Below are 15,058 nucleotides of genomic sequence, written 5' to 3' on the forward strand. Positions count from 1 at the left end.
CTGCTATAGGATGTAAAACATTTGGTAATTCTCACACATAATCATCAGAGGAAAGCCGCTACATTGTTGTTGTTCTTTTCTAATGCAGCAAGGTATATTTTTATATATGCAGTTTCCCACAGACAGAAAAGCACATACCATGGTGGCGCCCCCCCCCCCCCCCCCTCCAATTAGATGAATATATTTTTAATGAAGGATTATAAATGAAGCTTGTAGCATATTGAGTTCGATATCATGAGTATGTAAAGAAAAACAATATTGAATAGTACAGAACAGAACAACAACAAGTTTATTAAATATTAAGTCCACAGGCCCAAAATACACAAAAAAAAAAACAACAAAAAGCAACAACAACAACAACAACAACCATATATATTTTGTCGCATGCAAGTGGTTAACTTACAAAACATCATCATTTACCTTTCTTATTAAAGATATCTGATATAAAAACAATGACAATTTGCACAGCAGTAGGTCATTTGTAGATGACATCAGCTTCACAAAAATAATCGTAGGTGGTAAATGCAAATATTTATTGATCAAATAAAAATAAAAAAAATTATTCTTAAGTTCGTTTAATTTTTACACTCGAGTAATACATGTAGTTGGTCTTCAATAAAAAAAACCCACATAATTATTTCTACAAAAAGGGCACCATCTTTGTTCATAGGTTATATTGTTAAATGTGCCAGTGTCTACATCTAATCCAAAGTTATTGCATCTAAACTTCGACAGGGCCCTTTTGACATGTACCGCAAAGTTAAGTTGCAAATACCGTTCGATATTCAAAAGAGATTTATACTGATTGTAATAATAACATGAGGCAGATATATTTATATCAACTGACCACTGTTGCTGTAAATTGTCATAAAGTCTCTGTTTAAACAATGAAATATAGCCATACAAAATCAAAACAATAATTAAATAAAGTTTGTTTCACTTTTGTAGTCCAATTAATGTACCCAACATCATCTAAAGATTTTAACGTCAAATAACTCTGGTAAGGTAATCTGAAAAGTGGAAGTTGAATAAGTTTACACCAATATTTTATAACTCTTCTCATATAAGTAAATTGAAGATGGACCCTACCACACTCACCCAACACAATATAATTTGTTGCTGATTTCCCAACCTTAAGCAGGTATTTACAAAATTTAACTTACACAGTTTCAGTAATTTTGCATCTGCTAGTACCCCATATTTCTGATTCATAACATAAAATTGGGGTTATCATGGCATCAAATAATTTAAAACTATCTGAAAAAGGTATATTCCCTGCTCTCTTGTGGCATCGGTAAAGTGTCAACAAAGATTTGTTTGCCTGAGCAAAAAGACAGAGCTGAACTTTATTCCAAGATAATTTAGGAGTGAACATAATACCTAAATACTTGTAAAAAGAAACTGCATTAATTGGAGATCCCATGTAAAACCACTTTTCATATTATCGAAGAGGACCACCATTTCTAAATACCATAACTTTTGTCTTATCAAGATTAATTTCCATTCCATTAGCTATGCAAGACTGTTTAAAATCTTTAATATTGGTTTGTAACTGAGAGCATGTATCAGCAAGTGTGGCAACATCGTCTGCAAATATCAAAGTATGCATATTCTCCATATTAGTTGGAATGAATACTCCGTGATTATCAGTGTTTTTGAAGAATTTATTTAGTTTATTCATAAAAAATTATAAAAACAATTGAGGACTAAGAGTACAAACCTGACGTATACCGACATTACACTTGAAATATTCAGAGAGCCCATTTACTGTCTTTACACAAGCACTGAGTTTACTATACATTGATGCAATAATGTTTAAGAATTTCCTGAAATGACAACCTCAACTAGACTATTTAATAAAACATCATGCCGCACTGTGTGCCTACTGAAGAGATACAATTTTAAACAGTTAACGATTTTGTCGCCCAGACTAGCAGAAATCCGAGCCATAATAATCCCAGCCTGGATTGATATCCTTGGTGTTTTCAAAACTTCCATCAGAGATCAGTTCACACTGGTGACCACTGACGTTGACATTGAACGCCAAACAGCTGGTTTCCCTGCCACATTTCGCCGAACATTCCATCAACGACGTGTGATTTATCAGCTTAGAGTGTCGACTTAACAGACGCGCCCCTGGTGTACGCCGGAACTGTTGTGGAATATCGCATCCTGAAAAGTCAATATAAAATCATTTTAGAGTGTTGTGTTGGTTACTTGAGGTTGCATTGTATCAAATATTTACGAAGTATAACCAACTGTGGCTCTGGTTGGTTGTAATATGTGAAATTGATTATTTCTGTAAATACCATTGTCCAATAGTAATAAATACACATGTAAATATATATTTATTTGTTATACCGTTGTTATGTAGAATACAGAAGAGGTTGAAAGCATTAAAGCAGTGCAGTTTACCCAAAAACAATGAAAGTGCGATTTTCCGGAAAAATTAGTGTTGCTAATAGAGACATTCATTATGTATCTTCAATGGTATCTGACTCCCTCACCCCTCATTTCCGTGCAGATAGATTAAATGCTAGGTGCCACTCTTTTTATTGGTATACTGCCTGGGTGTGTTTATACGCGGTAAATTTCAGTTTTATTAGTACACGTTAACAGTATTAGCAATAGGAAATTATTTGGTACATTGGAACCTATCATAGCGATGTTTGAAATTAATCTCTCCCTCCCACCCTCTCTCCTGTCTGAGGAATGGTGCATATAAAATATTTCTTAATATTAATTAAAAAAAATGCAGCGGGTTTTTTCTCTAAGACTATATGCCAAAATGACCAAATGTTTGGCTTCCAACAGCAGATGATTAATAATTGAATGTGCTCTAGTGGTATCGTCAAACTAAAACAAAGAAACAAAGAAACCAACAAGCAAACAAACTATGATGTAACTAACATATAGAGGAATGGTTCATACCATTTACTTCAGTGCCATATATTTGAACTTCACACAAGGTCAGTGGATCATGAGAGGACTTCTGGTACCATTTGCTTATGCGGACGAATCGGCCTCTGGTTGGTTGATCGCACGTAAACGCAGTTTGGCCTGTTGGCAGCCCCGCTCCGGTGTAATTAAGACAAACGACAGAACCGGCCCCAGAACATCCTTCAGGGTTTTGTGAAAAAGTTTCGATGACAAAACTGTGAAGCCTTTCTGCTGTAATAAAGGAAATATTAAAACACGATATTACTGTAAAATGAAAGCCGGCGCTGTCATGTCAGGAGTGTAATCCACCAAATCAAATCACCAATGCAGTTACGCGCAAAAATTCAATCAAAGTATAAACACTTACCGAAATACCAATTGTCACAGAGAACATTGATGCATTAATCATCGGCTATTGCATGTGAAATATGTAGTAATCCTGACACATGCATCATAGATATATAAAGTACAAACTCTTGCCCACAAATTAAATCAGAAAGAAAATGGGAGTGTGGGTATACTGCTAGTTTTGGATATAACGGGAAGGCTCCGACTATTCAAATTCTGACCTAATTTTAGTGGAACACTGCAAGTCTCAGGTACACAAATTCAGAACAAAAAATACATAAATTTACTGGTCAAATGGAACAATATTTTATTTTATTACACACCGGTGTAAGATATTGCTCATGTCATAACAATCACTCAATATCTAACTAGTGTAATATTGGCGTGACGTGAGCGTGACGTAGATCACTTGCTGACCCAATTCGTAATAGGTCGTAGTAGACAACTGTGCTGCGTTCAGCCAGACCGAGCAGAAAAACGTCGGCTAGACTGGTATATGCGCTGCATGGTAAACCAAATGGCCTCGTCGTGGGTTTTTTGGTGTGTTTTTTAAAAATAAAACATGGTTGTTTACACACGTACGTATGCTAACAATTAAAAGACATACGAATGGCTGCTCCTAGGTGATGACCAGGTCGCCAGTGTCATACATCCAATGAAAAACAGCACGGTGGAAATCGATTACACTGTGACGTATAGTTAACCTTACAATTATGGGTGTTTGACGCGTAGGTTAGCTACATATTAAAAACTGCAGGAAACTCAGGACTGTCCCTTTAAAGGCCCTGGAATTGAAACTTTAGAGAATAATACATTCGTGTTCGTTAGATATCATTTATCTCATAACGAGTTGTTTTAAAAGGTATTCAACGAGCGAAAGTGAGTTTGATACGTTTTAAACAACGAGTTGTGAGATAAATGGTATCTAACGGACACGAATGTATTATTTTCTTTCTTACACATCTAAATAATCCTACCATGTTTTAAGCAAATTTGTAACATCTTTTTCGACTAAAAGTTGATTACTTATAGCTGACTTACGCGTCACAGACACATGTAAATGTACGTCAGAGTGTAATCGATTTGCGCCGTGCTGTTTGTTATTGGACGTATGGTATTGGTGATCTGGTCATCACCTAGGAGCAGCCAGTCGTATGTCTTTAACTTGTTAACACACGCACGTGTGTAAACAACTATGTGTTATCAAAAATAACGCAAGGTGTTCTCACCAACGGGTGTGTACGAAAATATGTTATTAGTCTCTTGAAGTGATTTGGTGTAATAAACACTTATCGACGTGTAATGTTGATTAGTACTTCAGTCGGGCATATCTTTCGTATATACTAAATTATTGTAAGGTAAAATCTGGTATAGGGCACATACACACACATTGTTTCTAAAGACACTGATATTCTTCAAAGAAAAATATATTAGATATGTCATTTTAGTCAACAAAACGGTAGGGATGGGACGATTCAATTCTTAAATGTTCGAATCAATTTTCGATATTTGTTCCACGGTTCGATTTGATCACAGTACTTTCCACAGGAACGGAGCCAGTGGCGGATCCAGAAAATCCATTTAGGGGTGGGGTAGGGTGGGGTGGGGGTGGGGGGGGCAGTGACATGAGATGGAATCCCGAGGGGATTTTGGGGGAGGTTTGGAGGGGGATCGTAAAAAAAATTAAAATTAATATATAATAAAATTATAACTATCGCAAAATTTAGCCCCCTTCCCCCTAGATCCGCCTCTAGGAGCTACCATACATTCATTTTAATAAATTATTTTAAGAAACAAAAAAGTTCTCTATAATGGCCATTTGTAGTTGTAAATATATAGCTATATCTTGACTAGAAGACAAAAATACATATTTTGCCATGTCATGTTAGCGTATGGGGTGTGGGATACTCCGGCAATGTTTATTCAGGATTCCAGCTCAGACGGTTGACAACATAATTTGACGTGGACTGAGCACCGGGTGGGCGCGAGAAGACTAATGTGTCCCGGGACATTCTCACCCGTAAAATGTTTTAATTCGGTTGCTTTTAGATTCATTCTGGTGTACATGCCGTGTGGCTGTCATGTACACTTATTATAGAAGTCTAAAAGATAGATATCTTTCAATATATATTTTGGCAATAATGTGTATTATTATTATTTGCATAATTTCAAATATTTGATGAACAATAATTTGGAAAAAAAGAAGTGTGGAATTACTCGAATAAGTACAAGTACATAATGCATGTACATAGGCTCACTGCTAAATTATTTAACTGAACACGTTACATAAAATGTATCATTGACATTTAAAAATATATATAATTACATATGTAAGCATGTACATGCATATCGAGGGGTTAGTGCCAGAACCACTTATCTCCTTTCTACTTCATTCTGAGAAAACTGCACTGAAAACTTTGGAATGCACTTAAAAATCGGAAACTTAACTTTTGCTAAATATTTTGCTTTTAGATGCTAGCAGTTATTTGTTTTAGTATAAAAGTTACAAGTTTTGTCTGCTAATGATAATAGATCATGATGTAATTAGATGAAGAAATATTTAATTTATTCTGTCTTCTGGAACTTGAACAGAAACAGCTCCAACCAGCATGCCAGGGCAAGCTATTTTATAAACAGTTCTTCTTACAGCCCAGCATGTGACAGATTGTGAAAAATCTCAAGTCAAGAATAATGTTAGCTTGCAGTGAGTCCACATGGCATACTGTAAACTTTCAATTTCGCAGCAGCTCTAAAACACCTAATTGAGTTTGTGTTGTTAATACTTTGAACATGTGCTGGAGGAAGGAAGTAATTGTAAACAACAACATATTATTTCTAGATAGCAGACCCTCACAACTCTCACAGGAGTATCATGCTGTGCGCAGAGTAACCTTATCTTACACTGTGCTGGAGAATCCGGCTCCCTGGTATTGTAACAGGTTGCCAGAAGCACTTTACAACTTTGGAAAAACAGTTTATCAAACAAAGCCAAGCCTTTAAACCAGTTATAACAGACATATTTATTACACTAATTATTACATGAAATTAAGCTATCATCCCAGTTATAACAGATGTATTTATTACACTAATTAGTACACAAAATGCAAACTATCAAAGAAAACTGCACCTTATCTGTAGTATTGAAATACTGACTGAATTAAAAATGTTACTCAACAGTTAAGATGTGTTAATACATTTAATCACTTTACATACACATTAATTTAACTAAATAAAATTAATTAAGGGCCAGTTGTTATATTCGGCATTTTCCCTTAAACGTTTTCTTTCGTTGTAAAGTGTCTACGTTTTGACATGTTCTAAAAAAAATGTTCTATAACTTAATGATATAAACAGCACTTTAGAGATAATAAAATGACAAATATATTTACAAATCTAGCAGAATGCACATTTTTTTAAGGTTTTACAAAAATGCACAACACTCAATGTGTCCAAGAGTTTTGCGTGTAACATGGGTCAGATATTACTAAAACAATATTTAGAAATTATTTGTGATTAAAACTTACTGGAATAATATGACATTAGTAAATAATTACCAACAGTCGACTGGCCTTTAATTAATTGTGTTGAGTATATTTTAAATATGTTAGTAATACTACTAAAGGTAACTGTGTTGAAACAAAAATCGATTGATTGATATACTTAAAATGCATAGATATGCACTGGCATAGCCTGGTAGCCGGGGATTGCACAGTGAGATTAGATCTTTCTTTTTGGCAGATGATATTGGCTGTTTTCCAGAGTACCTTCCTGTAAGTACCTCACTGGCAGTTTGGGATCTCCCTCTGCGAGGAACAATCTTTATTTCCCGGAACGTGTCATCATCATGTTCGTATTTGAAAAACATGCTGTCCGGACTGTTTTTTTCAAATCTGATCCAGCTCATTGACAGCCAGTTGACGCGAATTCCAGCTGTGTCCACCTTGGTGTTTCTCAGTTTTTCTTTTGCCAGCTTCTTGTAGTCCATTATATCACTGTACTTTATTGGTACCACTATATATGGGTCTTTTCTCCTGGCCATTCTGATAACAGTGTCCCACTGGCTGGGTATATAAATGCTGGTTTTCTTCTTGGCAAATTCAATACTAGAATGCATGGCATCACATTCCATCTGAGTGTGGCCAGGTTCCAGAAATTTGTGATCAATGGTGTTGATGTGATCAATGGATACGACAGCATGCAACAGAGCAGCGGCAACATACTGGTTTCTGTTCTGCCCTGTACAGGCATCAGAATAGAATATCACATGTCTGATGTTGGGAGGTAATGCCTTCAAATGAATTTGTAAGCAAGACGCTATTTCACATGATCCTCTTTGGGCATCCACTTCCGACCAAAGAAAGCATGTTCCACTCTTACTTGCCACATCATAAATGGTAAAATTGTAGCAGTTGAGTTTTCTCATATAGTAGATTTCACTCACCAGTGAGCATGGTGTTACAAGCACAGCTTCTAAGTCAAAGGTTCCAACAAACATGGAAGTATCTTTGCAGGAAAGTGCCTTGTCTCTTATGTTTGCCTCTCGAGGTGAAATTTTTCTTGATTTCCATTTACAAATATGTCCTCCTTGATCCAACCATGGGTCTAGATCTGTGGATATAGCATGGAATCCTAAGCTAGGATGTTTGCTTGGAGATATGCTCTTTGGGTATGCTGTTATTAGATATTGGGCAGTGTTTCCACACTTTGGTTTGGTGATGGTGTCTTGAACGTCTATCCTCTCAGAATAGTTGCATCAATTATACAAATGACCCTTGAGCTTAGTACCATGGAGTACTGACCTTTTTGTATGATTCATCAGTAATTCCAAGCTGGTTAAGAGCATCAGATATAGCCAGTGAATCTTTCCCGAATCCTACCGGCCTCGGTGGCATCGTGGCAGGCCATCGGTCTACAGGCTGGTAGGTACTGGGTTCGGATCCCAGTCGAGGCATGGGATTTTTAATCCAGATACCGACTCCAAACCCTGAGTGAGTGCTCCGCAAGGCTCAATGGGTAGGTGTAAACCACTTGCACCGACCAGTGATCCATAACTGGTTCAACAAAGGCCATGGTTTGTGCTATCCTGCCTGTGGGAAGCGCAAATAAAAGATCCCTTGCTGCTAATTGGAAGAGTAGCCCATGTAGTGGCGACATCGGGTTTCCTCTCAAAATCTGTGTGGTCCTTAACCATATGTCTGACGCCATATAACCGTAAATAAAATGTGTTGAGTGCGTCGTTAAATAAAACATTTCTTTCTTTTTCTTTCCCAAATCCATTCAGTAACATTTGTTTCCATATACCATCAATTTGCCCTGTTGTAAGCAGTGTCTCTCTATGATGTGCATGTGTGATGAAACTCTTTAGTGTCTTACATGCATCATAATGGTCAGGTAGTCCTCTTATTGATGTATAAGCCAAGACAATGCGTGTATCAGCAGTAGGGAGTTGCAATGTAGGCTTTTCATCGATGAGTGGAGTTGAAGCTTTGCTGCAAAATATCAGAACACACCGACCAGACCAGTTTGCCATTGCGAGGGGCAGGAAATCGGCTACTCTGTTGGAAAAGTAACCATCTTGGCGAAGTTTCTCTACTTCTAGTTGGCAATCTTTCTCTTTGTCTGCATTTTCTGTAACCGAAAGGAAGTCAATATATTCAGTCATGTTTTCTTCTAAATGACCACACAACAGTTTTCTCAGTTCACTGGTGTTCACAGCTGCAGACATATTGACTGAGCATGCCTGAAAGAAACAGTTACCGTCAGCAGGAACCACATGTATTTGGTATCCATTGCACTGAACTAGCTGATATAGTCTCTTTGTATGCATCTCACGCATTAGTGTGGCATAGTTATGAGCTTATCGACTTTTATCCATGATTGCAGATATCTGCTGTTGCTCATCTTCATTTAAAATTGGAGCGCAGTTTGGCCTAGCGTGAACGGACAGAACATCCTTTATCACTTTCTTTCCATTCCGCTTCACCATTGGCACAATAGATTTTGATTCTGAATCGCTCTCAGAATTCACAGAACTGAACTCTTCCTCACTAGGGAGATATTCTTCATCTGATGATATATGACAACTCAATTCAGATGGGTGAGAATATTTTCCTAAAGCAGCTAGGGGTTCATTATCTGAACTGTCAAAATCGCTGTCACTTCCTTTTTTTTTTTTCGTCCAACTGTCCTGGTGGTATCTCATTTGGTGTATTCATTTTTTCTGGCAGAATGTTGCAAACGTGTTCACTTTTTTCAAGATGAGTAGTAGTCTCAGTGGATGCATTTGTTGGTATAATTTTACTGGCACCAGTTTTCCAAATCTGTAGTGGACCTTTGCCGGGTGTTTTTGTGTTCCTTTGTTCTTGTGCTGTCTCATTTTCGTCAACAAGACATAGAGATAGTAATTTGATGGATGCATCTTCATTACATATAGTGAGAGAAGCCTGAACAAGATCTTCATCTTCAATATCTGACCAGAGATCACTCATCATTGGATCTTCTGAAATGTTACAATTATTCCAGTTAATGTAATATCTAGATACTGTAGCCCAGAAAATATGAATCTGCATACATTTCAACTACTACAATGAACAATATTAATTTATGAGTATGCATATATATTTTATGCCAATTACATCAAATGGCCGCTTCTTCTAACCAATTAGTTATAATTATGAACTACCATGAAAGGACAGTGATTTAAAGAAAAATAATAATTAATGTTCACATAATTCATTTCCATCTTACTATATTGCAAATATTCTGTAATGTCTAAAATTTACAGTTACTAGAAAGTTATAATCCTGTGATAATGATTCATGCCTTCTAACTTTTTAAAAATAATTTCCCTGTATGCTAAGCAAGTTCAAACATTTTATTGCAATGTGCATGAGCAAACAACATTACATTTTATCATATTTGGGCCGGCATTCTTATTACAATAAACAATTCCTAGGCATTTTTATTTTAAATTGCAACTTAAATTTAGTTTTATGTAATATTCAAATTGTGTACACAATACAGACATAGTTCATAATTTATAACTAAGATTGGTGGATATGGAAGCCATATTTAAAATAAATAAATATTTTTTAAAATATATTTAATGACACATTCAGCACATTTTAACTACAGTGGTATGGTGTCAGACATGTGGTTAATGACCACAAATATATTGTAGAAAGGTCAAAGTTTGTTTTGTTTAATGACACCACTAGAGCGCATTGATTTATTAATCATCGGCTATTGGATGTCAATCATTTAGTAATTTCTGAGTTTTAAAGAGGAAACCCGCTATATTTTCCAATTAGTAGCAAGGGATCTTTTATGTGCACCATCCCATAGACAGGATAGCACGTACCACTGTCTTTGATGTACCAGTCGTGGTACACTGGCTGGAGCCAGAAATAACTTGTAGAAAGGAAACTATGGGCTACACTTTGTGGTTAGCACCAAGGGCTATTTTACATATGAATCATCAAACAAACAGGATAGTACATACCATGATCTTTGTAACACCAGTTGTGAAACACTGGTCGGAACAAGAACTAGTGCAATGATTCCACTAACAGGGATTGATCCTAGACTGACCACACATCAGGCGAGCATTTTACTACTGGGCTACGTCCCACCCCCGGCATATTAATTTAGGTGTTGTTGTTTTTCTCTAGTATAATAAAATAAGTGAAAATAATTTACCTATTTAAATCAGTTTCTCTATGACATTGTCTCCTTTCAGTTAATTCTTCTCAAATGTGTGCTTCTGCTATATAACTAAATGAACTCTACAAATACACTCAGTTTAATCACTTCTGATTAAACTATTTACATCACCAGCATTTATTCAGCAACTAATTATCAACACACACGTTATACCACATTCCAGATGTCTAAGCACTACAAACTTCCAGCCCCCCCCCCCCCCCCCCATTGTCTGCAGTCCATCTCCGATTATCACCCACTGACTGCTCATCGTGATGCGTAAACAATTAATTCTAGCTACCTCTGCCAGAGTTGTTATTTCTTTGTAAGCCATAACACCCATCCAGAGATAGTTTACATAAAACATCATTGCTGGGTGTAAACACTTAGAGCTAGCACGTGTAATTAGCGTGTCATGCGATATGGCACCAAGGATTCTGTCTTCTCAGACAGCTTACAGCCCACCACAATCCAGTGTTGTGAGTTAACGTGTTTTCTATGGGTGATACTCCAAAATTCCAGAGAGACAGAGCAAAGTAGAGCTGAAAACATGGTTTTGGCCACTGGTGGAAATGGACATACAAGATAATTGTTTTGGGTTCTGGTGTATAAAAGCATAAATGATTTGAATGAGACATAGTGAAATGATAGTACACCTTCCCTTGATGCTGACAAGGTGATTAACTCATTTTTGTATAATTCACCATATAATGGGTTCCTGCACTAACCCCTCGATATAATAAATAATAGTGAATTAAACAAAACAAAATTGCTCTATTAAAATTGTAAAAATCCTCAGGATAAAAATTTTTTAAACCCACAAAGTAATTTCCGTACAACGCTTATTTAGAACTGCAATCAAATTTACCCCGATAACAGTGTAGGGAAATTAGCGATGGACAATCGTTTTAACAAAATGAAAATCGGGCGACATTTTAAAGTTGTCTACCATTTTATTTCCATTTTCGTTACTAGGAAAAAACATGCTTTAAAAAATGTTTTATTTAACGACGCACTCAAAACATTTTATTTACGGTTATTTTGCGTTGGACTTATGGTTGAGAACCACACAGATATTCAGAGAGGAAACTTGCTGTCGCCACTTCATGGGCTACTCTTTTCGATTAGCAGCAAGGCATATTTTATATGTACCATCCCACAGAAAGGATAGTACATACCACAGCCTTTGTTGCATCAATTGTGGAGCACTGGCTCAAACGAGAAATAACCCAATGGGCCCACCGACGGGAATCGATCCTCGCATGAGGCGAGCGATTCATCGCATAGGTCCTGCAGTCCTTATTTTTGGGAAATTACAGTATTTATGGTCTCGGAAAAGAAATTAATTAAAAACAAAATCATAATAAACCGAGATACGCAAATCGGAAAACGAACCATCGAACCGAGGGCCTAAAACCGCGATTTACGTGAACCGCGACTAATTATCCTACCCCTACAAAACGGTTATGTTTGTCGAAACCATGTTACAATGGAAGCAAACTCGGGGCAGTCCCTTTAACACACCACACTTACGCAATAAATCTCTGTTGGTTATATTGACGCTATGAACAACAAACTTTCCCTGTAAGTCGACCATCCACCAAGGTTTCGTGTCAGTTGGTTGGGTATGGCCACAACCATCAGTTTCCAAACAACTTCCCAAGTTACCATCAACGACGAAACTCGAATTATAAATAAGAAAGATGCTGCTCATCGTCGTAGACTTATTGTAGGCAATGTTGACTGTCAAATTACCTGGAATATAAATACACAAACAATCACATACATACAGATAAATAGATAAACAGGCATACATAGAGATAGACCATCCACCAATATAAATACACAGACAATCACATACATACAGATAAATAGATAAACAGGCAGACATACAGACAGACCATCCACCAATATAAATACACAAACAATCACATACATACAGATAAATAGATGAACACACAGACATACAGACAGACAGACAGACAGAGACAGATCATCCACCAATTATGAATGTCAACTACTTTGGTGTGTATACAACATTCGGCGTAACTCGAGCAATAAGTGTTAACACAAACAACGTTAAATGTTAGATAATGATAAACAGCCCATAGAAACGTAAACAAACGGGTTGTTTATCATTGTAGGGTTATGATTATTACGAGCAATGTTAACAATCAAATTACCTCAAATATAAATTAACACACAACCATACAAATAGATAGATAGATAAACAAACAGACAGACAAACAGAGGTACATACATACAGATAGATAGAGAGATAGAGAGATAGACAGACGGATGGATGGGTGAATAGCTAGATAGCTATATAAACACAGGTGTATATATATATATATATATATATATAGAGAGAGAGAGAGAGAGAGAGAGAGAGAGAGAGAGAGAGAGAGAGAGAGAGAGAGAGAGAGAGAGAGAGAGAGAGAGAGAGAGAGAGAGAAATATATAGAGATAGATAGATAGATAGATAGATAGATAGATAGATAGATAGATAGATAGATAGATAGATAGACAGACAGACAGGTAACTGCTAAAATTAAGTTAAATAGAAATCTAATAACAATACAGGTTCTTACTTTGAGAAATGATGAATAAATCAACAGCTATCAAGACGAAGTAGTTCTTGGAAACCATGTTCACGACTTCAAATAAAACGTAATTATAGTCACCTTCTAGTTTCTAGTATTATATATAATGTTTCTGTGGGCGTTATCATGTTATGCATGAGAAATCATGACAGTCTCAATTATTTATGCTTCTTAACAAAAGTTCCGTCGTTAGCGGAAGGTGTACATTTCGCTACATTTTTACATGATATATAGTGGACTCCATTGGAAACTCACCACCCAATTTTCAAAGCTAAAAAGTTCGTTTTATTTAACGAGACCACTAGAACACATTGTTTTTTAATTATCTACTATTGGATGTCAACCATTTATTAATTTTGACATAGTGTTAGAGAGGAAACCCGCTAATTTTGTCTATTAGTAGCAAACGATATTTTGTATCTAGTAAACAATAGTGATGCTAAGAGCATATAATTATAATATTGTAGTAGATAAGGAAAATGCATCCATTGTAAATATTAAATATAACTAGTTCTCAAGCTTGTAGCAAGATATAGAAATTTACCTAAATTGCTTAACTGTTTAATTTTATGTGTGGTAAACAATTGAATAAATTTTAAAACAGAAGGCTTTTTTTCCAAAAATTTGAAGTGAACTTCTTAAATTATTATATAATGGACACATCAATATAAAATGTATTTCGTTTTCAATGTCATTAGCACACACAAACACACATTCTTTTGATTTTATCAACATTTTAATATCTGCCAGTTTTGATGCAAGATAAACAATACGGCGGGATTACTAAGAAATTCTGATTCATATGCATATAGAAACAAATCAACGAGTAGAGGAGCAAAGTTGTTGCCCACGGGGGTTCCTATTCCCTGTCTGTATGTACAATCTCCACAGACATATACACTTAGCCAATTTTTTTTAGCAATTTCGTAAATGTTCTTAAATAAAAGACAACGTGTGACATGTCAGTATAAGTAACAGGAAATTGTCAATGCAAAATGAAATGTGAGACTGTCACATCGTTAAATGGTGCCTGGGGGTCCATACACAAAACAAAAAATAATAATAATAATGTTTAAAAAATCTAAAAAAATCGGAATATTAGCTTGCAAGATCGCCCGACATGTTCCCTATTGTGCGGATATGGGATTGTTGGGTCGTAAGGTGCGAGAGAACGACGCGCATATCCACAACGTCCACAATCTGAAGCATACATTAACTCATGAATGGATCTCTATCACTTTTCCAGTCATTCAGTGTCTCAACAGAATGAACATGAGCCCACGTTGTACCACTATCAACATGCAATGCCCAACGTGCCTAGATATCTTACTGCCAGCACTGCAGATAGATAATTAGATAGATAGATAGAGAGAATGAATCAATGAATGTTTATCGACACCCCAGCACGAAAAATACATCGGCTATTGGGTGTCAAATTATGGTTAATGCAACCAAATGATGATCAA

At 36.2% G+C, this 15,058-nt stretch overlaps 1 protein-coding gene across 1 annotated transcript; it reads right to left on the reverse strand.

The window, feature by feature from the left end:
• Positions 1-321: 321 nt before the first annotated feature.
• LOC121377969 (fucolectin-1-like) lies at positions 322-13,638 on the reverse strand. Its single transcript, XM_041506064.1, has 4 exons — positions 13,581-13,638; positions 12,523-12,744; positions 2,932-3,171; positions 322-2,172 (listed from the first exon to the last, which is right to left on the reverse strand). The coding sequence occupies exons 1-4, from the start codon at positions 13,636-13,638 to the stop codon at positions 1,931-1,933; spliced, it is 762 nt and encodes a 253-aa protein (XP_041361998.1). The 3' UTR covers positions 322-1,930.
• Positions 13,639-15,058: the final 1,420 nt, after the last annotated feature.

The sequence above is a fragment of the Gigantopelta aegis genome, chromosome 7, assembly GCF_016097555.1.
Source record: "Gigantopelta aegis isolate Gae_Host chromosome 7, Gae_host_genome, whole genome shotgun sequence".
NCBI lineage: Eukaryota > Metazoa > Mollusca > Gastropoda > Neomphalida > Peltospiridae > Gigantopelta > Gigantopelta aegis.

Excerpts from the sequence above, each read along its gene's own strand:
- LOC121377969 (XM_041506064.1), bottom strand. The coding sequence starts at position 13,638 with ATGGTTTCCAAGAACTACTTCGTCTTGATAGCTGTTGATTTATTCATC. Across the intron at positions 12,745-13,580 it reads TTTATTCATCATTTCTCAAA|GTAATTTGACAGTCAACATT; the intron begins GTAAGAACCTGT and ends TTTATATTCCAG. Across the intron at positions 3,172-12,522 it reads AACCAACAGAGATTTATTGC|CAGAAAGGCTTCACAGTTTT; the intron begins GTAAGTGTGGTG and ends CCTTTATTACAG.